This window comes from Echinops telfairi, unplaced genomic scaffold (genome assembly GCF_000313985.2).
Source record: "Echinops telfairi isolate 266 unplaced genomic scaffold, ASM31398v2 ScPeMD7_7458;HRSCAF=8496, whole genome shotgun sequence".
In the NCBI taxonomy this organism is placed as follows: domain Eukaryota; kingdom Metazoa; phylum Chordata; class Mammalia; order Afrosoricida; family Tenrecidae; genus Echinops; species Echinops telfairi.
In genome coordinates this window covers 35,347,919-35,368,993 of record NW_022111358.1, presented here as the reverse complement: position 1 = coordinate 35,368,993, position 21,075 = coordinate 35,347,919, and the positions used below count along the sequence as shown (strand labels likewise).

The following is a 21,075-nucleotide window of genomic DNA, read 5'->3' as shown; positions in this document are numbered from 1 at the left end:
GTCGGGGTCCTGAGGCCATAAACCTTCACAGGACCAGGGAGCAAGTAATCTCAACTTTCGCCTGAGGAGTGGCTGCTGGGTTTGAACAGTCAACCTGTGGCTCACCTCACAGTGCCATTGAGGCCCTGGAGCTTAATTTCATCTCTAACCCTAAAGATGGATTAGCCTGTAGCTTCCAGCAAATGCATTAAAATTTGAAAGAAATCGCACTGGCAGCGGTGGCAGCGCCGTTCAGCGCTCCAAGGTAGGGCTCCGGGGGGCGCCGGGTCTGGGAGGCCGGGTGGGTCCCTGGCCGCCCCCCGCTGAGTCTCCACCTGACAGTCCTTCAGCCTCCGGGCCCAGGTGAAGGAGACCTGCGCCGCCTGCCAGAAGACCGTGTACCCCATGGAGCGGCTGGTAGCGGACAAGCTTATCTTCCACAATTCGTGCTTCTGTTGCAAGCACTGCCACACCAAGCTCAGGTGCGCCCGGCCCGCCCCCTCGCCCGCAGCCTGGCCGAGCGGGCCCAGCACTGACGCCCCTCTCTGCCCCTCCCGCAGCCTGGGCAGCTACGCCGCGCTGCACGGCGAGTTCTGCTGCAAACCCCACTTCCAGCAGCTGTTTAAGAGCAAAGGCAACTACGACGAGGGCTTTGGCCGCAAGCAACACAAGGAGCTCTGGGCCCACAAGGAGCTGGACCCTGGCGCCAAGACAGCCTGAGCACTCCCCGACCTGCCACTAGCGCCCTCAAGGGCCTGGGGAAGAGTGGGCAGGCGATCGGAGCTGGGCCTGGGTGGGGGCAGGGTGGGAGGGCAAAGGGTGAGGAGTTACAGGGAAGGGCTCTACTCCAGGGTTGCCGTATTCCCCCTCAGTGAGTAGGGGTTGGGGACCCAGGCTGGGGGTCTGCTCCCCACTTCTTTCAGCTCACACACACCCCCTCCTTACCCAGGGCCCCCCCAGGAGGCCACCAACCCCAGCTTCCCTATCTAGGTGCCTTTTCTCCAGCAAGGAGTCCGCATGCCCCCTCAGGGTCCTAAGCTCCCTCACTGCCACCCGGCCCTCAGGTATTCCCATCTACCTCTCTGCCCATAGCCTGGTCCTGAACCACAGAGACCACAAGAACATGGAGCGTGCCACCCACTGGGCCTCACACGCAGCCCACCATGGCCAAGAGGGGAGAGGGGTGGGGAAGTGGAGCAGCCCTGTACCACCCCCCAAGGCAGGACATGGCCCAGTGGGGCCTGGGACCATCTCACACCACTGGAATCAAGAAGCGGAAGTCAAGTGCCCGCCAGGCTGGGAGCCAGAGACTGGCCGCGGGACTGGCTGAAGCTGTGACCCCTCTCTTCCCCCTCCTTTGTGATCAACCCCATTTTAAACATGTTTCAAAAAGATCCTGGCTCTGTATTATGTGGCCTGATGGGGGCTTGGTAGCAGGAAGGATGAGCATGTACCCAGGGGAGGGGAACAGGTCTTTCCCATAGTCCTCTGGGCTGCAACAGCTGCTCAAATGGGCCCCTGCTGCCATGGGTGGGTTAAGTGTGTGCATGAGGTGGTTTTACAACTAACTGCTTTGTCTTCAGTTGGTCTACATGCCCCATTCTGAGGTGGGAGGGAAGCATGAGGCTTGTGAATGAGGGGGTCAGGAAGTCAGTGGGGGTGGCACCTGCCTGGATGGCTTGCAGTGATGCTGGGGTGCACGATAGCCCTCTCAGGCCCTGCCCAGGCACCCTTCGGCTCAGCGGGGGTGCTAGGAAGCTGCAGAGGCAGCGAGTGTCTGAAGGCTTTTAGTGTCTACATCAGGGTGGCCCTCCTAGTCTCCGTGCCCCCTTGCCCCACTTGTAGCTTTAGGGAATGGCTTAGTCACAGCCCGGCTCCAGTAGTGAGGCCACACTGCAAGACAGGCTTGGGAAGACAGGAAGCCTCTTGGGTTGTTCGAGTCCCCCAAAATGCTCACAGCTAGAGGTGGGTCAAGGGCAGTAAAGATGCGTCTTGGGTGTGAGGACTGCTGGGCCCTGTACTGAGGGCCGGGCCAGTAGTCCTGGCTGGGGCAGGGTGGTAGCCGTCTGCTCAGTTAGGCACAGCAGCAGCAGTTCCCTAGGGAGAGACGCCACAGTAGCTCCTGGAGGCACTTGATCCCTTATCCCGCTGGGAGGGCATCTGAGGGGAAGGCTGGGTGCTGTGAAGTTCCTGGGGACCCCAGTTCCAGTAAGGAGGGCTGAGTGCCCTCAGCAAACCAGCCTGATGGAAACGCCCTCCGTGACACTCCTGGGGGTGGGGGTCAGCAAAATCACCCCAGGACCCTCCACCCTGCCCAAAAGCACGGCCGCAGGACCCCGCCGGTGTAAATGATCCCTTTTATTGTAAAGTAATGCACGACACTGGCCTGGCTTTGCACTGCAAGCCCTCGGTCAAGATCTACTTAACTACCTCTGGCTGCAGGTTCTTCTGCACGTTCCACAGCAGACAGAGCTGGGGGCCCGTGGGAGGCAAGAGCGATGGCAGAGAGGGCCGACCCCAGCCCCGGCCTCTCCCAGCTGGGCTGGCCCAGGCAGACAGGCTCACGGAATGAAGAGAAAATGGCGGCTTGGCCCCTTCCCTCAGCAAGCCTAGGGCTGCTGGGAAGATGCCTTTCAGAGCCCAGGGTCCCAGGCTTCCGAGGGCCCCAGGACTTGTCATCTGGATTATTCAAAAAATAAGTTAAAATTAAGCAACAGCTTGGTCCTGAGGATGCTGAGCCAGGATGACCAGTTTTTGGCACAAAGAAATTGTTTTTGTTTTTGAAGTGCAGGGTTTGTTGGCTTGTTTTCAAATTCATTTGTAGGATACCTCCCTGTGAGGTAAGACCCCCCAGGGGTGCGAGTGAGGGAGCTATGGGGGAGCTTGAACCCGGGACCCAAAGAGTCGTCTTGTCAGCACGGGCACCTTATTGTCTCCTTTGGGGACGGGGGCTGGGGTGGGGGGTGGGAGCGAAGAAGAGTGCTCCTGCCTCAGGTGGGGTCCATCAGGGCAGGGTCACAGAGGGGCCGAGCTGCAGCACAGCAGCTGTGGTCGAGAGGAGGGGCCGGGGGCCGGGGCCCCGGGTGGGGTGGGGTCCCAGGCCCCGGTTGCACTGTGCAATACACATTTCTTCAAAACCAGCTGCTCTGGTGTTCTCCCCTCTCTCGAGGCGCCCGTCTCCTGTAGCAGTCTAGAATGAGTATATATAAAAACCATCAGACAGGATCTGAGATATAAATTAACAAGTACAAGGCCTCACATGACGTGATGTGAAAGGGCTAAACAGCGATAGGAACTACATTCATAAAAGTGCATCGTCGACAGACAACGAAGGCTTTGGCTTGTTCGGGCGCCCGAGGGGAAGTGGGCATGGCCATCGAGGAGCTGCCTGGTCCCCAGGCACTGGCCTGCCCCCCTGAACGACAGCTCCCATGGGAGCGGGGAGTCCAGGGGGAGGAGCTTAGCAATAGGCACATTTCGGAGGGAGGGGCTGGAAGAAAGGACCAGCGCCCAGGCTGAGGTAAACATGGCCGACTCGAAGCTGCCTGGAGACACTGTTCCCCGCAACCTCAAGGTGCTGCCTCTCTGCCACACCACCACCCAGGGAGGAGCAAGGCAGGACTGGAGGCGGAGGCCGAGCCCTTGTTGGATAGCCAGCCTGGCAGAGTGCACAGCTGCTAGAAGGGGCTCTGGCCCAGCGGGGTGCGGACACTGCCCCCAGCTTGAAGGGGGTCCTCAGGTCAGGGCTCGGGGCAGCCATTTGGGCCAGAGGCCTGCCTGTGGAGTCTGTCTGTCCTGCTGCTCCAGGGAACAGATACCTGGCCAGGAACACAGGCCCAGGCCGAGCTCTCCCAGCCCAGGCGCACAGCAGGTCCCGGAGCCGAGGGCGCCCAGGTCTCCAGTTCAGAAATGGTGTCAGCCTAAGAGTGACTCCAACTTGTAAAACAGAGGCAACTGCATTGACAACACTGGGTCCCCCACCTCGCCCCCCACTGGGGGCAATTCCACACCTCAGGGCCCTGCTTGGGGGGCGGGGCAGGGTCACGGGCAAGAAGATCAGGTGCCTCCTTCCCTGAATAAGGCATGACGTTTGTGTCATTCATCTTTGGTAATGGGCAAAGCTGGCCTGGGGCGGGGCCGCCCTGGCCTCTGCCTTCCACTGGCGGCGGGGAGGCTGGGCCTGATTGCAGACTCGGGTGGGTGCACCCAGCCCAGGGCCACCCATGCTGGCCTCCAGAAACAAAGTAACACTTGGAAGGAAGTAACACTATTCACCCCCTGCGTCAGCCCCGCGCCCAGACCCGGGGACGAGACACCGATGCCGGGTCAGGACACAGCTCTGAGGCTGGGCCGTAGTCGCCTCGCACACAGTTCCTGGTCCCTTCTCCTCGGCGCTGAGCTCAGGACGCTGGAGCCTGCTGGTCTAGGCAGGCTGGGGCTTCTGGTCCTTGAGGCTGAGTCCGGGAGCAGAAACGGCCCAGCAGATGCTGGCTGGCCTGCGGCAGGCGGGTCCCCAGCCTGGCAGGGGAGCAGCAGCAGCTTTGCTGAGCCCCAGCAGCCCTTGCCCACAGCACGGTACGGCATAGGGGGTGGGGGGCGGCTGGCAGCAGCGTGGCCGCGCACTCAGTACACGAGCTGTGCAAAGTGGTGTGTGAGCAGCTCCTCAGCCGAGGGTCTCTGGCGGGCCTCCACAAAAATGCGCCGCAGGAAGTCCCGCCCATGCTCCGAGATGTGGGAGGGCAGCTGTGGGTTGGTGGGCTGCGTGGCAATCTTGAAGATGGCAGCCATGGCTTCATACTCTGCCCAAGGTGGCTTCTCTGTCAGCATCTCCACCACAGTGCAGCCCAGGCTCCTGGAGGGCAGAGAGAACCTGGGTCACCCGGGCCACCAGCCTCCTTTCGGAGGACACACTGAGGCAAGCGGCGCAGAGCCGAGGGCTGACAGTCCGAGTGGGCTCCCATAGGAGCCTCCCTCCTATACACCGCCACTCTCCCGGGGCTGCTCCGACTCGGGACAAGAGCCCTTGGCAAGGACAGGACAAACAGCCAGAAGCCCGTGGTCGTTGCCTGCGCTGCAGTAGGAGTTTGGGGGCCTCCGACAACACACACCGATCACCGTCCAGTTCTGGGGTTCTGAAGGCTACCGCACGTCTCAAGGTGTCGGCAGGAATGGCCTTTGCTGTAGGCTGGCAGGGGCGCGGGTCCTTTCCCGTTTCTAGAGGCCACACCTGCACGCCTTGGCCTGTGGGTGCTCTTTACATCACTTTGACCTGCTTCTACTGCACATCTCCGAGCCTGGTCTGTCCTCCTGTCCTGCTCCTCCTTCCTAAGGACCCTGTGACTGCGAGGCACAGATTGTCTCCCACCTCAAGATGCGTCCTTTAAGCACAACTGCCGAATCCCTTCTGCCGCATAGGGCATCAGCCACAGGTTCCAAGGATTGGCACGAACATCCCCGGGCACTACCTTTCAACCACTAAGACCATTTGGGAAGAGGGGGACACTCTCCCAGTGTCTAAGGCATGAGGAGACGGGCAGAGCCCGCTACTGGACAGGCGGCTCTCCTCCAACAGAGCCTGCTTCGTTTAGATACTCAGCAGTTCCAGGGTCCGCAGCGCCAAGGCTTCCAGCAGTGACGTCGTGACTTACGTGAGGACTACCGTCCAACTCCTGCTGCTGCACACGCCTCTCCCATCACCACCACCTGAGCCTGCAGGGGCCCAGCTAAGCCCTGGCCTGGCCCCCACTGCCCAGGCCCCTCTGCACCGTCCCCAGCTCTCACCACACGTCCGCCTTCCTTCCGTAGCCCTCGCCGCTGATGACCTCGGGGCTCATCCAGTAGGGGGTGCCTGTGACTGAGCGCATGCCAGTCCCCGACATGCAGATGGTCTGCAGGCGCTTGCTGGCCCCAAAGTCCCCCAGCTTCACGTTCCCCGCAGAGTCCCGGAGGATGTTGGCTCCTGGGGTGTGAAAAAGTGAGAAGTTGCTGCCATTCCAGGCCCTCCGGGCGTGTCCTCCTCCCCCTGGTCAGGGCAGCCCGCTCAGTAGGGTGGGAGTCTGCAGAGTCTAGTACAGACCACGTGGTGCCGTGGCAGTGGCTGCAGAGCATCTCACAGAGTGTTTCCCCAAAACGTGCCACCAGCCCCCCGACTCAGTGCCCAGGAAGATGGCTCACGGGCCCTGACAGGAAGCTGAGCTTGGTCTAGAGCCAACACCAGGTGGCAGCGGCAGCTGCCCCCCCCTGCTTACCCTTGATGTCCCGGTGAACAATCATGTTGCTGTGCAGGTAGGACATGCCCTCCAGGATCTGCCGGGTGTACTTGCGGGTCACGCTCTCGGTCAGAGCCCCGTAGGCCTTCAGCTGGTCTTTCACTGAGCCCTGTCAGTCACGAGGAGTCACGGGGTCAAGGGGCAGGGACATGCAATGGGCAGGGACAAGGCAGGGGGCAGTTGCCACAAGCCAGGCACTTTACTAGGGGGGTTGTTGGGTTGCCGTGCAGCTTGAACTAAGTGAGCAACACTCAGTGCAAACCAGGAGACCCCCCTGCTCCTCCAGGGTAAGCCTGGTCGGACCAGACCTTCCCTTGCGCCCTGGAGTCCTGGTTCCAAGTTGGAGGTGGGCGACCCCTCAGAGCCCCAGACTGTGGTCCCCGCTGCGCGCATGCGTGCAGGCACCTACCCCCGGCATGTACTCCATGAAGATGGTGAGCGTCTTCTCGGCGCGGTCGCGCAGGCAGCCGTAGTACTGCACGATGCGCTCATGCTGCAAGTTCTTCAGCAGCTGGATCTCACACTCCAGTGCGCTCACCTCCTGGGGGGGCATAGGGTGGGTTACAGTGGCCCAGGTCTTGCCCTAGTCAGGACGGCCTGGGGGGAAATCACCTGTGTGAGGCTCAGCTGCAACCCAGAGCACCCTTGGGGTGCAGAGTGCCCTGGGGAAAGGGGGGTGCTGGTGCTAGCACTTGTCTACACCTCGAGCTCCACTCCAAAGAGAGGCTCCGTAGGTTCCCAAAAGCAGGGCCCAGGGCTGGAGGAGCAGTGAGCGAGGGGCTCGGAGTGAGAATGGTCACAGCCTCCTGAGGCTTAATTTCCCCAGGCCTGGGGCCGGGTGCTCTTTGGAGCCCCTTCACCTCAGGGTCAGGCCTCGAACTAGGGAGCTTGGGAGGAAGGGCAACCGAGAAAGCAGCCTGTAGCTTCCTGAGCCAAGGCTCTGGCAGTACCTTGCTTGTCTCAGGACTGTCTGGGTCAAACTGGACCTGCTTGGAAGCGAGTTCACGCCCCGTGTCGACATCATAACACAGATAGACCCGGCCGAAGGCACCCTGGCCCAGGAGCTTCCCCCGGCGCCAATTGATGGGGGCACTCGGCGCTGCAGGAGAAGAGAAAGAAAAACAAGGTTTATCTGACTTGCCTGTGTCCCCCAGGGCCGTATGATGGCCCTCCCGCGGCACCTCCTGCCTCTCAGGACAGTATCCCCAACCCCAGCAGAGGGCCCGCTAAGGTCATGACTAAATGTCTCCTGCAGCCATTAAATGCCTTAACGCTCCAAAGCACGTTAACTGTCTTAACATGGGATTGAAGGTGGGGAGAGGTGCCAGGTCCACCCCAACAGCCCATGGACCCCGTGCCCCCTCCTCACACTTGGTTGGCACGTTCCTCTCCTGCACAGAAAGGGCGTTCTCGCTGTCTGCACTCCGCAGGCGCCCACGGGGGTCCAGGTACTGCACGGCCAAGCCCAGGTTCTTGCCGTTGGTGCTCATGGAGCGGCTGGAGGGCACCAGTGTGAACAAGTTGCCTTGATGGCGACGTATTCTCGGGAATGTCCTTCTGCCTAAGGGTGCACAGGCAGAGCAGAGTAGGTCAGGCACCGGACAGGCAGTGTCCGAGCGGGCAGTGAGGGGGCCAGACAGCATCACACCCGAGGGCCAAGGCTCAAGAAGGAAGGAGGACGCCACTGTGGCCAGATGGTTCAGGGGGCCTGGCTAAGGGGAAGGCGCAGGGATGGTCCCCCAGGCCCTGGCCACCCGTCAGCCACTCTGGGGCTGAAGGCTCTGTGCTGCACAGTCACGGCTCACAGGCCCTTGTGCTTGTTTGGGAGCTGATGCCACTGACCGTGGGATCAGAAGACAGTGCCCACAGGCAGCACCTTGGTTTATAAATGTCATCCCTCCTATCTTTTTGATGCCAGTGCTTCCGAGCTGTTCCTCGGGAATACAGGAAAGCCCACACCCTTGCAGTGCGCTTGCCTGTAATGCAGTCCCTATCCGCCCTTTCCCAGGTGGCCAGCAGAGGGCAGGATGCAGGCAGGCTCACCATCGTTGTAGTCCTTGTGGTGCACAGACACGTGGTAGCGCCTGGGGTAGGTCCCGCCTTTGACTCCTTTGTCATAGAGCTGAGTTTCCCGATCTGGGTAGGAGACAGGGAACGGGGTGCAGAGACCTTGGAGCAGTGGCCGGAGGGCGTGACAGCACAGAGCTGCGACACTGCACACAGACCCTCCCCAGCACTCTGCTCACCCAGGACCCACCCACGGGACTCACCAGAGTACTCCTGCCTGTTGTCAGGGAAGCTCTGTGCACGGGGCATTCGTGACTTCCGGAAGGATGGGCTGCAGAGAACAGAAAGAAATCACAACAGAGGCTGCAGCAGCGCTGCCTGGGCGGGAGGCAGGATGTCCAGATGGGCTTCCAAGCCCAGCTCGGCTCCCTCCCACGTTATCACGCCTGGCAAGCTGAGAAAGTGCCTCCCCTGCCCGCCCCCTTCCCTGTCTGTGGCCCACATCCTACAGGACTCCACCCCGGGCACGTGGCTTCCCACCTCAGCCTGAGGCTGTCCCAGGTGAAAGGTACTAACCAGTGTCTGCATTCAGTTACCGGACAAACGGGCGCTTTCTCATTTACTTCTCACCACCAGGAAGGCAGGAAAGAGACTGCCGCAAATGAACAGCATGTCCCAAGCGCAGGCTAGCTGCTACTCTGCTATTTGGTGTTCCTCACACAGAGCAACCAGGTGGCTATTAAGTCTCTGTTTTATAAATGGGTAAACGGAGGTGCCCAAAAGTTACATGGCTGACTGCCCAGGAGTATAGTGAGCATGCAGCAGAGCCGGAAGGCAACTCCAAGTGCAGGTCCATAGCCTATGCCTCGGCCACTCCATTCAGCCGTCCTCTCAGAGGACTCCCTCCCACCCCGTCTCCGGGGAGCTCAGGGTTGTCGCTCAGCTCCCCGTGTGTGACAGAGCTGGGACTGGACCGAGGCCTCGCTCAGCTCTGATGTCTGAGAGGCAGAAGAGCCCCGAGCTCAAGTCGGGGCAAGACCCAGAGAGTCAGCGCTGTTCCCTGAGCTTCAGGCCCCAGGGGAAGAAGAGAATTCAAAGCATTCCTGTAAGGACAGAGGGAGACTCCAAGAACAGGGAGGTGAATAGACACATCTCTCTCCCAGTTGTGTACCTGGAGGGCTCTTCCCCTTCCCCACCGATCCCTTCCGAGCGCCCTGAGGCAGGTCCTCTCCAGTCTGCAGCTGCCCCCACTTCCTACCTACCAGGACTCTGCCAGGACCCCGTCCAACCGAGGAACGGCCATGGCCCAAGGCTGCAAAGCAGGGGAGGCAACCCACAGCTAGTCAGTCCTGGTCTGCGGGCTCTCCAACTCCTGGCTCCCTAGTTCAAGAGCAAGCCCAAGGCAAGGCTACCCTTTGTACTTGTTCTGTGGTCTCTGGAGCAGACGGCACCCCTCTCCTTGGGGCACACATTGGGTAGGACAGATACAGCACAAACTCGGCCAGGCCACCAGTGCAGGACGCATGAGGACAATGAATCGGTCCCACAAAGGGAGGAACAGTCCCAACCCTGCTCCAGAGCCTCTGCCTGTCACCCTGGGCCCAGTCAGGGGTGATCGGTCTGGGCTTGGTCCTCGCGAAGTTGAGGTGAGAGCTGCATCAGCTCAAGCACAGCAACGTTTTCATGGAGGACAGAGCTGTTTTGAAACCTCAAGAAAGAAGTGGGCTCTTCTTGACTGGTTTTTATCTACTAGTTCCTATCCCACCAGAAAAATTTGAAAGAGAGAAAAAAAAAAAAAAAAAGTAAACTTGTGAATAATTCTTTCATTTCCCCCCAAAACACCAAAGGCCTGCTCTCCCTCATCCAGGTGACTGTGGCGAGGCTAGGAGAGGACGAGTGTGGAGATATGGATCATGGCCTGCCCTTCTGATCTATTATCAGATCTGTGTAACAAAGCAGACAGGACATACGCCAGGTGTTTGGAAAAATAAGGACAGGGAACATTGCTAGCAAACCAGTGATTGTTTCTTTCTTTCCCTCGGAGAATGATGTTTAACCCCAGGAGTTGTGGGGCCAGCAGAGCTTTCTAGATCAGAACCTGAAATGCTCTCTCTCTCTCTCTCTCTCTCACACACACACCCTGCCAAACCAGCTCATATTCTGTCCCATACCTGTCTGTTGACCTGTCCAAAGACTGGCAGCTCCCTGACAAGGAATTCTCAGCACTGCTCAGAGGATCCAGCATCTGCAAGACAAGCCACACAATAAAACCCCAGTCCCTATAAGACTCCAGCCAGGTGACCCAGGGCAATGGCCCAGCCAGAGCCAGCACAGGGGCCTTGAAGTGAGAAGGCAGTGCAGTGGGAAGCCCGGTGAGGAAGGTGCCATTCTCCACCAGTTCCCAGAAGGGAGGTGTTTGCCTGGCATCTCCAGGAGCTGTGCCAGGAGAGCAAAGCGGAGACGCAGCTGCTCTTGTTGGCATTTTCTTGGCTCAGTAACATTGGCTTCGGTGCTGGAGATGGTACTACCCTGCAGAGGCTTCCAAGGAGGCTGGGTGGGGCTGGGATGCTTCTGCTTACACTCTTATCATTTAAAACCGACCAAGACAAGTACTGGCCTCACTTCACCGCCCAGTCACTGCAGACCTAGAGGGGTCAGGAGACTTGTCTACAGTCATCGGCCGGCCTAGTACTCAGCTAGCCCCCAAACAAAAACCTCCCAGTTCTTGGTTCAGATGCAAGAGGGACCTGGACAAATGGCTTCTCTGGCCCTTTGTCCAATGCAGTAACCAAAGGGCCTGCCGCTGTGCTGGTCACTTTCACTCGACAGGGAGACCTCCTTTATCAGAGCTCCAAAGTTAAACACTGCATAGGGAAGCACTGAATTAGGAACATTCACAGAGAAACAAAAAATTCGTTCCCAACTCAATTACCTCTTTATAGTTAACACTAGGACCCATTTCTACCAACAATGTTACATGCCTTAGGTTATACTGTCATTAGAAAACTGCCAGTACAGGTAAATTAATTGCAAAGTTAAACTTTAATTACACTCTCGAGATGGGCTAAACAGAATTTCCGTGGGTTACATCACTTTAGGAAAAAATGGTTCTTGATGCATGAAGTGTATACTTGGTAAAGTTAGACTAATGCACAGGAGAAAGAAACTGACAAGGAAAACATGGCAGATGTGATACACAGGACTAGCAAAGATGCAGCCTCAAAGAAAGTGGACAAACCCATCAAAACAAACGAGAAGAAAAGCACAGAGTCCCGTCAAGAGTAAAACAGAAGTGAAGAGAAAGGCAATAAAAGTCACAAAAGGAACTCAGCACGGAAAGTAGGAAGATGAACGCCCCCCCACACACACACACACCAACCATACAGCTAAATGATAGCAACACAATCCCATCCACCCATGATTTTCACTGTAAATGGGTTCAATGTACCAGTCAAGAAATAGAAAACAAAAAATTAAAAATTAAAAAAAAAGAAAAAAAGAAATAGAAAACAACATATTGAATAAGAAAATAGGACCCAGTGATATGCTGCTTACAAGAAGCACACCACAGATACAAAGACAAAACACACTCAAAGCCAAAGGGAAGGGGAATGTATCAAACTCAAGATAGCAACAACAAGCAAGAATAGCAATGTTAATCTGACAAAATAGACTTCCCTGAAAAATCTACCATGAGAGACAAAGAAGAGCATGACACATGGTCAAAGGTGCAACTGAACATGAAGACTTAATCATAGTATCTATGCTCCCAATGAAGGGTCCTCAAACTACATCCATCAAAGTCATAGATCTGAAGTGAGAAAGAGGCAACACTACAATAATAACAGAAGGCCGGGAGGGTGGAGGGAGGGTGGGGTGGAGAGGGGGAACCGATTACAAGGATCTACATATAACTTCCTCCCTGGGGCACGGACAACAGAAAAGTGGGTGAAGGGAGACAACGGACAGGGCAAGATAAGACAAAACAATATTTTATAAATTATCAAGGGTTCATGAGGGAGGGGGGAGCGGGGAGGGAGGGGGAAAATGAGCTGATGCCAGGGGCTTAAATGGAGAGCAAATGTTTTGAGAATGATGAGGGCAATGAATGTACAAATGTGCTTTACACAATTGATGTATGTATGGATTGTGATAAGAGTTGTATGAGGCCTTAATAACATGATTAAAAAATATTAATAATAATAATAACAGAAGACTTCCATCACCAGTCTTGAGGAAGGACAAAACTAGAGAGAGCGTCAGTGAAGATTTAGAAGAACCAGTCAATGCGACCTCTTAGCTATATATAGAATAGGCCCCCCAACAACATGCATTCTTTTCCAGTACGTGGAACATTGCTTAGAACAGATCATAGGTTAGGTTACAAAAGCAAGCCTTAATACAAAATTTAAAATAAATAAAAACATTGAGATATTACAAACCATCTTCTCAGATCACAGAGCTATAAAATTGGGAATCAATAATAGGAAGATCAAAGAAAAAATTCAACTACAAACAAAAATTGAATAACACTCTACTTAAAAACTACTGGGTAATTGAAGAAATAAGGAATGGACACTTTAAATTTCCTAAAGCAAATGAGAATAAAAATACAACATACCAAAACTTCTAAGAGGGCAATGTTTATTAGCATTAAATGCACACATCAGACAAAGTAACAACCAAAATCAATGCCTTAATCACATCTGAAACAATTAGAATAAAAACAGTAAAATAAACCCTCAGCCATTAGAAAACAAGAAATAATAAAGATTAGAGTAGAAATAAATGAATCAAAGAACATAAAAACAACAGACCCAACAAGACAAGGAGTTAGTTCTTTGAAAGGATTAACAAAATTGACCAGCAACTGGCAAACCTAACAAAGATGCAAATATCACAAATAAATTAAATTGGCTGAGATAATAACACAATACTCCAACCAAGGTAAAAGCCTAGAAGAGACGAATGTCTAGAAACACACTATCTACCTCAGCTAGCACAGACAGAAGTAGACAAAGGCACAGACCCAGATCAAAAGAAGTCGTTGACCAGGTCATGAAAGAACTCCCCACAGCCACAACCACACCGGTGTAGGGACAAAGGGTGGGCCTGGGGCTCTTCCAGACATGCAGAGAAGAGTGGACACGAACTCGACTCAAATCATCCCAGAAGAAAAGACCGCAACCCCCCTAACTCACTCTAGGAAGTAAGCATAAGCCAGATACCAAAACCAGCCAAAGACAGCCCCAGAATAGAAAATTATACACCAATATCCCTTATGAACTTCATAGATGCAAAAAGTTAAAAAAAAATTTCCTAGTCAATAGAATCCCACTCTGTGTGTGTGTGTCTATCGTGATGACCAAGTGCAATGCATCCCAGGTATGCTCGGATGGCTCAGCCAATGCAATTCACCATTTAGAAATAAAACAAGAACCAAAGATTGCTCTCAATTGATGCAGAAAAGGCACTTGACAAAATACACCTATCCACGAAACAGGAATAGAAGGAACCTCCTCAACATAGTAAAAGGCATAGTAGGGGGTACCAAAAAATAAAAAACAGAAAAAACATTCCGCAAGGCGGGGCTTTCATGATACATGTTTTTCCCACTAGGCGACCATCGAGCAGCTCCCTCTAAGTGAGAACACCCAGTGGTGTTGCCTGGGACGGTTCTCTCTGGGCACAGCACATATTTTCGTAAAAGCGGTTTTGCTTGAACCTTGTCTTTTTTGTGATGGCCGATTTAAGAGTACAACATTCAGCTGGGAAATGTTGTTTCCTGCACTGGAAAAATGTCTCAGAAACTGTTGTGATGTTGAACCCAGCCTAGAAGGACAGTGCTATGGGAAAACCTCGTAATGTTGATTGAGAACAAACCTCAATCTGGACATCTGTCAACTTCCCAAACCTAAGAAAATGTCAAAAAAATCCGTGCACTTGTGCTTGAAGACCGACAATGGACACTGAAGAAATGGGGGTGTTGTTTGGACTATCTTGGAGCGTGGTTCAGCGGATTTTAATGGAAGATTTGGGAATGAGAGGGGTCACTGTAAAACTTGTGCCTTGGGTTCTGACAGACCAGCTAAAAGAGCCTTAAGTGGAAACATGCTGTGCACTGAAAGAACAGCCTTGAAGTGACTCAGACTTTTTTCCAAGGTCATTACTGGTGACAAGACATGGTGCTATTCTTACGACCCTGCAAGTAAACATCAATCAAGCCACCTCACACCAAAAAAGCTCATTAAGTAAAATCAAAGATCAAGACGATGCTCTTTTTTTTTATATGAGGGGGTAGTGCATTTGGAGTTCATTCCACCAGGTCAGACTGTTAATCAAGCTTTCTATTTAGAGGCTCTGAAAAGATTGCATAACAGTGTGCGACAAAAAAGGCCTGATTTGTGGCAGATGGGGGACTGGTTTTGCCCCCACAATAATGCACCTGCTCACACAGCCATCTCAGAGTGCCAGTTTTTGACAAAAAACAGCATGCCTCACTCTTGCCCCATGCACCTGACTCACCTGACCTCACTCCATGTGACTTCTTTTTGTTTCCTCGAACGAAGAGGGGCATGAAAAGACAGCGATTTGACATTGTAGAAGAGATGGAAAACTAGGAGGTGCTGCCAGTTAGAGAAAGTAAAAGGATGGCAGGTAAAATCCCTTAGTGAGAATCTGCAGCCAAAGACACTTGACAGTATGGTTCCAAACATAATTTTACCTGGAAGGCAGGGGACAGGGCATAAGTCGTTGCTAAGGGCATCTTATAGCCTGACTAATTTGAATAATGCAGTACACAGATTAGCTATTTGGAGGGACGGGGAGGAAATCCGATTTTTGCAAAATCCCTCACACAATGCTGCTGGCCCTTCTATTGGATATTTTACCCTTAAGAAATATCTTCTTCAACATATGTACAAATGTGCTTGACACAGTGAATGTATGTATGGATTGTGATAAGAGGTGTAGGATCCCCCAATAAAATGACTAAAGAAAAACAAGCAAAAGAAAGGTCCTCTTCCTGGAGCAAAATTCCAGGAACTGAAGCCAGATCTCTTGCTGAATCCATTAGGCCAAACAGCCATTTTCAGCAAGTTGATCACCGGTTCAAGAAAACCAACCACTAAAATATAAGTAGACTACTGTGGTGGACAGAGCCTAAAGTGACCTTCCAGGGAGTCACACCTTTATATAATCCCGTCCCTGGGTGCAGCTGGAACCTGTGACTTGCTTCTAGCTCAGAGTACGGCAGAGACAGCAGTTCCTCCTGCGGTTATGTTACAGTAGACGAGACTCCGTCTTTGCAGAGTGCTGACTTGAAGAAGCGAGCTGGCATATCTGAGTGTCAGGGGGCAAGTAACTGAGGGTGGTCTCAAGGAGCAAAGAGCAGTCGTTGGCTGACAGCCAGCAACCATAGGAAGTGAATCCTGTTGCCCACCCCTAAGCACGAAGAGAACCTCATGCTCTGGAGGGAGACAGACAGCCCAGCACCTGCAACTGCAGCTTTGCTGTCCTCAGAGGAGAGCCCCGCTAAGGCAGGCCCAGACCTGGGAGGCTGTGAAACAGTCAGTGTATGCTGTTTTAAGCTGTACACTTGTGATGATTTGTTATGTAGCAATTATACAGCCGTCTACCATCAAAAAAGTTCTCCCAAAGTAACCAATACCACAGGGTCATTTGGATATCGTTTACCTCCCTGCCAGCCAAGGAATCAACCAACGAAAACCAAACGCTGTCCATTTAGGGTTGGTAGTATGTTTATAATCCCACTGACTCGAAGACAGATAGTGGAAGGAAGTATACAGAGCAGGGCGGGGTTCTGAGAGAGATCTGATCACAGAAGAGGAACACGTACCAAGCATTTTAGAGCTGTCTTTGGCAGGAATCGACACTGAACCCTACACAGGAGCAGTCCATATGGGGCAGCTCTGGTTTACAAAGTGCCGCTCATCTCTGCACACTGCCCACTGAGAAGCCCTGTTGTACTACTGGGCTGACACACTCCTGGTCATGCCTGGGACCCCATACTCACGCATTGCTCGCTGGTCTCTGGGATGAACTCCCCCTCACTGTTGATGCTGGTGTAGGAGCCCTGCCGGGCGATTCGCTGCTGCCGCTCAGGTACATAGCCAGGGGGAGGTGAGCTCCGGCCGGGGTTCTGGGAGCCTGAGGCATACAAACAAGGTCTTTGACAACAGGGCCCAAGCTGCACAGCCTGAGACAGAACCCGACTCGGGGCTGGCTTCAAGATACCAGGTCCTAGATAGAAGTCAGGGATCTAACTCTGATAGGCTGGCTTCCAGAAGGGGGGTGGGGTGGGGGCACAAATAAAGATACTTCCTGAGAAGCAGCTTACTCCCGAGATGGAGCACTAGAGTATAGAAGGCCGAGAACCTTGGCACAGACACAAACCAGAAAACTCCATTAAATCAACTTAAGTTGGCAATCAGAACAAGTTTAAAAATCTTTGACACCTAACAATTCCTCAATAACACCACTCCTGATTCCTTATCTCTCTAGAGCACCAATGCCATTCCTCACAACTTCCTCCCAGCCAAGGTCACATTTGGGAAATCGGTCAGCACATTGGCACAGTCTTCCTGAATTTTTGGATCCCAAGGAGCCAACAGGACCTGCATCTGGCTCCATCTTTCTCTGCTGTCCTGTTCCTCCAGTTGGTCTCCCCTTCTCCGTCTCTACCTGTATCAGGTAAGACAACCCAACCCAACCCACTGCCATTGAGTCAATTCCAACTCATCGCACAGCAGCCCTGCAGGGCAGAGAATTGCCCCTTTGGGTTTCCAAGACTAAATCTTTAGTGGCGCAGACAGCCTCCTCTTTCTCCCACTGAGAAGCTGGTTTAATTCAAACTGCTGACTTTGTGGCTTGCAGGTCAACTAGTAACCCAGGGCTCCTTGTATCAGTAAGAAGACCCCCTAAATAAAACACCCCCAAAAAGCCCCCCCCCAGTGTAAAATGCAAGGAACAAGAGGCCCATTCTCCAGTCTTACCCATGCCTACCCTTCTAGTCATCATCTTGCACCGATGCTTCATGTTGAGTTGTACACTGAAAAATGACCTTATTGGATTTCAACAGCTCTACAATGGGGGCCTGACAAATACTTGCTGGTGCTTATGAAGGCTAGGCATTCTGGAAGGTGAATTTTTCCATCGATCCTGAAGGGAAGTATCTGCTTTACTCAACAGGAGAGGAATCTTTCGTTCCTCTCAGCAAGTACCCGAGTTCTAGGAAGCAGGCACTGTGTGCATTACAGGGCTAAGAGAGGCACACCTCTCATGTGTAAGGTCAATTTACTCATCACTCTTACCACACCAAGGACCCCTGGTGGCACAGTGGTTAAGTGCTCAGCTGCCAACCAAAGGGCAGTGGTTCAAACCCACCAGCAGCTCCGTGGGGAGAAAGACATGTCAGTCTTTTCCCGTAAAGACGTACAGCCATGGAAACACCCTGGGGCAGTTCTACTCTATCCTATAGGGTCACCATGAGCCACAGCAATAGGTAGGTTCATGTGAGCTGGTAGGATGGAGTGGTTTGCCGCTCTAATATCACTGCATGCAAAAGCATCATGAGTCAGTACACCATGCTTTTCTGTCAGAAGGTTTTTGACTCTGGGTAAACCGGTCTCCCTGCTCTCACCCAGCTCAGCATTTTTTGACTCCATGATTGTCTCCATGACCAGAGAAGTCGACAAAGATGAAGCCAGGAGTTTGTATCTTTTTCTTTTCGAAACTTACTGGGCAAACCAGAGGCTTCAGCCATTAGAAGGCTCAGGAAAGCTTTGAGGATAACTACATGCCGTGATTTTGGATTGCTCCACGATTTAAATATAGTCCTCTTATCCTGAGCTCTGCTCCTTCCTGCTTGAGGGAACAAATTAACCCTGCTACGTAGAAAAGCAGCAACCCGAGGCCCGCTACTCTCTTATCTCATGTGCCCACACCATCCCGACTCCAGTCCAGTCCAGGCCTGCATGCAGCACAGCGTTTCCTGGAACGAAGCTGCAAGCACAATGCTCCAGAGGGATGTAGCTAGAGGAGGGAGGGAGGGAGAGGGAGAGAGAGAGAGAGAGAGAAAGGAGCCTGGTGGCTGAAGGTTTGGGGGGAGCCTGACTCATTCTACATGGTAGATGGGATGACCAACTGCTGACCCCTTCCTCTCTCTTTCGCTTAAGACTCTTATAGTAAAATATGTACAACAATAACATTTCCATTTTAACCATCTTAAAGCTGACGCCCTACACCAGAAACTTAGAGCTGTCTACCTCATGATCCTTGGGGAAAGTATGAATGTGGTGACACAGGTGTGTGTAGGTAAATGGCACGAGCTCCTGGGAGGAACTCAATAGAATCTAACGTGCTTTCTGCACTGTGTAGCAGATACAAGGACTTATGCACCTGCCCATCTAGCACGCTTTCGTGCTACTCAGTTAAATGCTGTAGCTGCGACTCCCGCTATTTCTGGAGCGCCACAGACGCCTTTGGTCTTTCTGCTGCAGCATTTGCAAAGGGCCTACACTGGGGAAGGCGCCCTGGTAGCACTGCAGGTGAAGCACTGGCTGCTAACTGAAAGGTTGGCAGTTTGAGCCCACCAACCGCTTCAAGGGAGACAGCTGTGGCAGTCTGCTTCCATAAGAGAGCACTCGATGAGGCAGTTCAACTCTGTCCAGTAGGGTCGACGTCAACTCAAGGGAAGCAGGTCTGGGCTCTTTTTCTCCAACCTGGTCTCCAGCCTTGACAATGTTCAGAGACAGGTGTGGGCGCCCCATGACTGGCCTGGAGATCCCACCCACAGCGGGAGGGAGCCCAGTCACGGTGGGAGTTACCCTGGTCTTCTCTGTCAGCCATCCCCTAGTTAGGCCATACACTGCGTCTCTGATCTACACTCCGGGAGAGAAAAAACTGCATGCTGCACTAGAGCAAATAGAAGATGCCTCTTGTCAGGGATGGAGGGGCCGGCAAGAAACCTCTCACTTACTGATGAAATCCCAGATTCTGGTCAAAATCATCCTCTGACAAGATGACCTGCCCTCTGTTTGGCAAGAGCCATCCCTGGGAGCAAAGGCACAGAGTCACCTGCCTGCCACTCTCGTCCTGAGCCACCCTCGAGCTTTCCGGGGCCTTGCAGGTGGGCTGCATGAGCTCACCGAGGCTGGCACGCTGGGCGGGAGGCCGGCAGAGCTCTCGGCAGTGCTTTAATTTCTAGCCAGAGACTTTCACTTTTTCCAGTACACGTTGCTGCCTGCAGAGAGCCGGCCTCCTTATCTGATGGGCACTGGGCCAGGGGCCATTGTGCATAGGCCCACAGCTTGGGGCAGGAAAGGGAAGTCTCCCCAAACCAATGGCTATCAGAGGAAGCGAATGGAAAAACCAAGAGTTGGCAGAATGGCTCTGTAGCATTTTCAGTTTTGTTTTTATCTTCATTTCAGAAAGTGGGAGCCAAGGAGACACACAACAGCAGTCAAGATGAAGCGAGACTGCAGGCTGAACACGCTCTACCAGTAGAGAGGGCAGTGAGCCTCCACGGTGCAAGCCACAGGGCCATTCAAAGCTCGCAGTTTCTCCTGGGTAGCCTCCTCTGGCCTCCCAGCCTCACGGTGCCATGGCTTCCACCAGGCTGTGAGGGTCTGGGGGCCTCATCTCAGCACGGGTGGCAGCAAAGGAACAGAACAGCAGCCATCCGTTCAGAGGGGCCCAGGACTTCTCAAGAAGGCAAGGCCACCCTTCCCAGGTCAGTCCTCTGCTGGCTCCTAAACCCCGAGGAGCAGATAAACTCTCCCTGGGGACTCTGCCTCCAAGCTGAAGGCTAGGCTCTGGATCACAGCCCTTCTCCTAGGAGTCTCCTCCTCAGGAAGCTGGTGCAGGCAGGAAGTGACCTCCACAGGGAGCCTTAGGGCTGTGGGTCAGCCCTAATGTGCAGGTCACTGCAAGTACAAAGGGAGCGTTCTCTGACCATCAACTATTTTCCCCAAGCTCCTTTCTCTCCTGGGGTGTGGGCAGGGGTCTGAATCACTTCTACTTTCCCCCTCAATCGAAATCCCTCACCTAGTCTTCCCTAGTGTGTCCCACCAAGCTCCCCTGGCCTTGGCCATGCAAAACGCTGTTGCTGCCCCACACTGACACCCCATTCGGCCAAGAACAGCCTGTATGCTGTAACTTTTTCTATTTTCTTTTGCTGTTGCTATCACCATGAAACGGTTTCTAGTCTTGTCTGCAATCACAGAAGGTGTTGAACACAGGCAACGGGAAGAGCCTTTGGAGGTGAAGGAAAACGACCCCTGGGTTCTACCATTCTGGGCACTGCCTCTGCGGTCCCGACCGCCAGCCTTTCCAAGCCGGACAGGGATGGATGAGTGTATTATGCACAGGTTGACAACCAATGTCACGACAAGCCATTTCACCTTGCTAAATACCTTCCTCTCAGAGGCAGAAAGGGTCCCCCGCTTTCCTCCTCCCTGGGCTGCCAACAGCTCCCCATGGAGGCCCCTCCCCGGCCTGCCTTCACGCTCTCCTTTCCCTGCCACCTTCATGGACACACTCGGCTCTCTAGCCTGAAAGTGCCTGAACCTCGTTTCCGCTGCTCCCGTAACTCCCAGCCCATCTCTTTTTGTCTTTCAGAGCTAAACTCCTCAACCCTGCTTATCTCTACTAGTCAGCCACCCACTCCTGAGGGATGCAGTCTGGCTTGCCACACGGGGGTTTAGTGGCAAGGTAGGGCGAAAGATGGGACTTAGGAAGGTGTACTGAGCCAAATGGGAGCCAGACTGGGGCAGAGACAAGTCCAGAAATGGTTGGTGAG

The 21,075-nt window shown here is 53.7% G+C and overlaps 2 protein-coding genes across 2 annotated transcripts in view; one reads left to right on the top strand and one right to left on the bottom strand.

Annotated features, from left to right (window-relative positions):
• Positions 1–217: 217 nt before the first annotated feature.
• LIMD2 (LIM domain containing 2) lies at positions 218–1,373 on the top strand. The gene is made up of 3 exons (XM_004707535.2): positions 218–244; positions 322–461; positions 540–1,373. Exons 2-3 carry the CDS (start codon positions 385–387, stop codon positions 697–699), a joined length of 237 nt encoding a protein of 78 aa, XP_004707592.2. The 5' UTR covers positions 218–244; positions 322–384; the 3' UTR covers positions 700–1,373.
• Positions 1,374–2,322: 949 nt separating this feature from the next.
• Positions 2,323–21,075, bottom strand: part of MAP3K3 (mitogen-activated protein kinase kinase kinase 3) — a 56,905-nt gene continuing 38,152 nt past the window's right edge. Inside the window, exons 7-16 of the mRNA XM_045299829.1 lie at positions 16,291–16,424; positions 10,427–10,500; positions 8,519–8,586; positions 8,292–8,384; positions 7,618–7,809; positions 7,199–7,347; positions 6,658–6,789; positions 6,228–6,357; positions 5,761–5,938; positions 2,323–4,831 (exon numbers count right to left, since the gene is read on the bottom strand). Of these exons, the coding sequence (XP_045155764.1) occupies positions 4,603–4,831; positions 5,761–5,938; positions 6,228–6,357; positions 6,658–6,789; positions 7,199–7,347; positions 7,618–7,809; positions 8,292–8,384; positions 8,519–8,586; positions 10,427–10,500; positions 16,291–16,424 (1,379 nt within the window). The 3' untranslated portion in view covers positions 2,323–4,602. The remainder of the gene's footprint in view (positions 4,832–5,760; positions 5,939–6,227; positions 6,358–6,657; positions 6,790–7,198; positions 7,348–7,617; positions 7,810–8,291; positions 8,385–8,518; positions 8,587–10,426; positions 10,501–16,290; positions 16,425–21,075) is intronic.

What these genes read in the sequence shown, in the direction of transcription:
- LIMD2 (XM_004707535.2), top strand. Translation starts at nt 385, where the DNA reads ATGGAGCGGCTGGTAGCGGACAAGCTTATCTTCCACAATTCGTGCTTC. An exon ending in CACTGCCACACCAAGCTCAG is followed by an intron (nt 462 to 539) that starts GTGCGCCCGGCC and finishes CCCCTCCCGCAG; the next exon opens with CCTGGGCAGCTACGCCGCGC.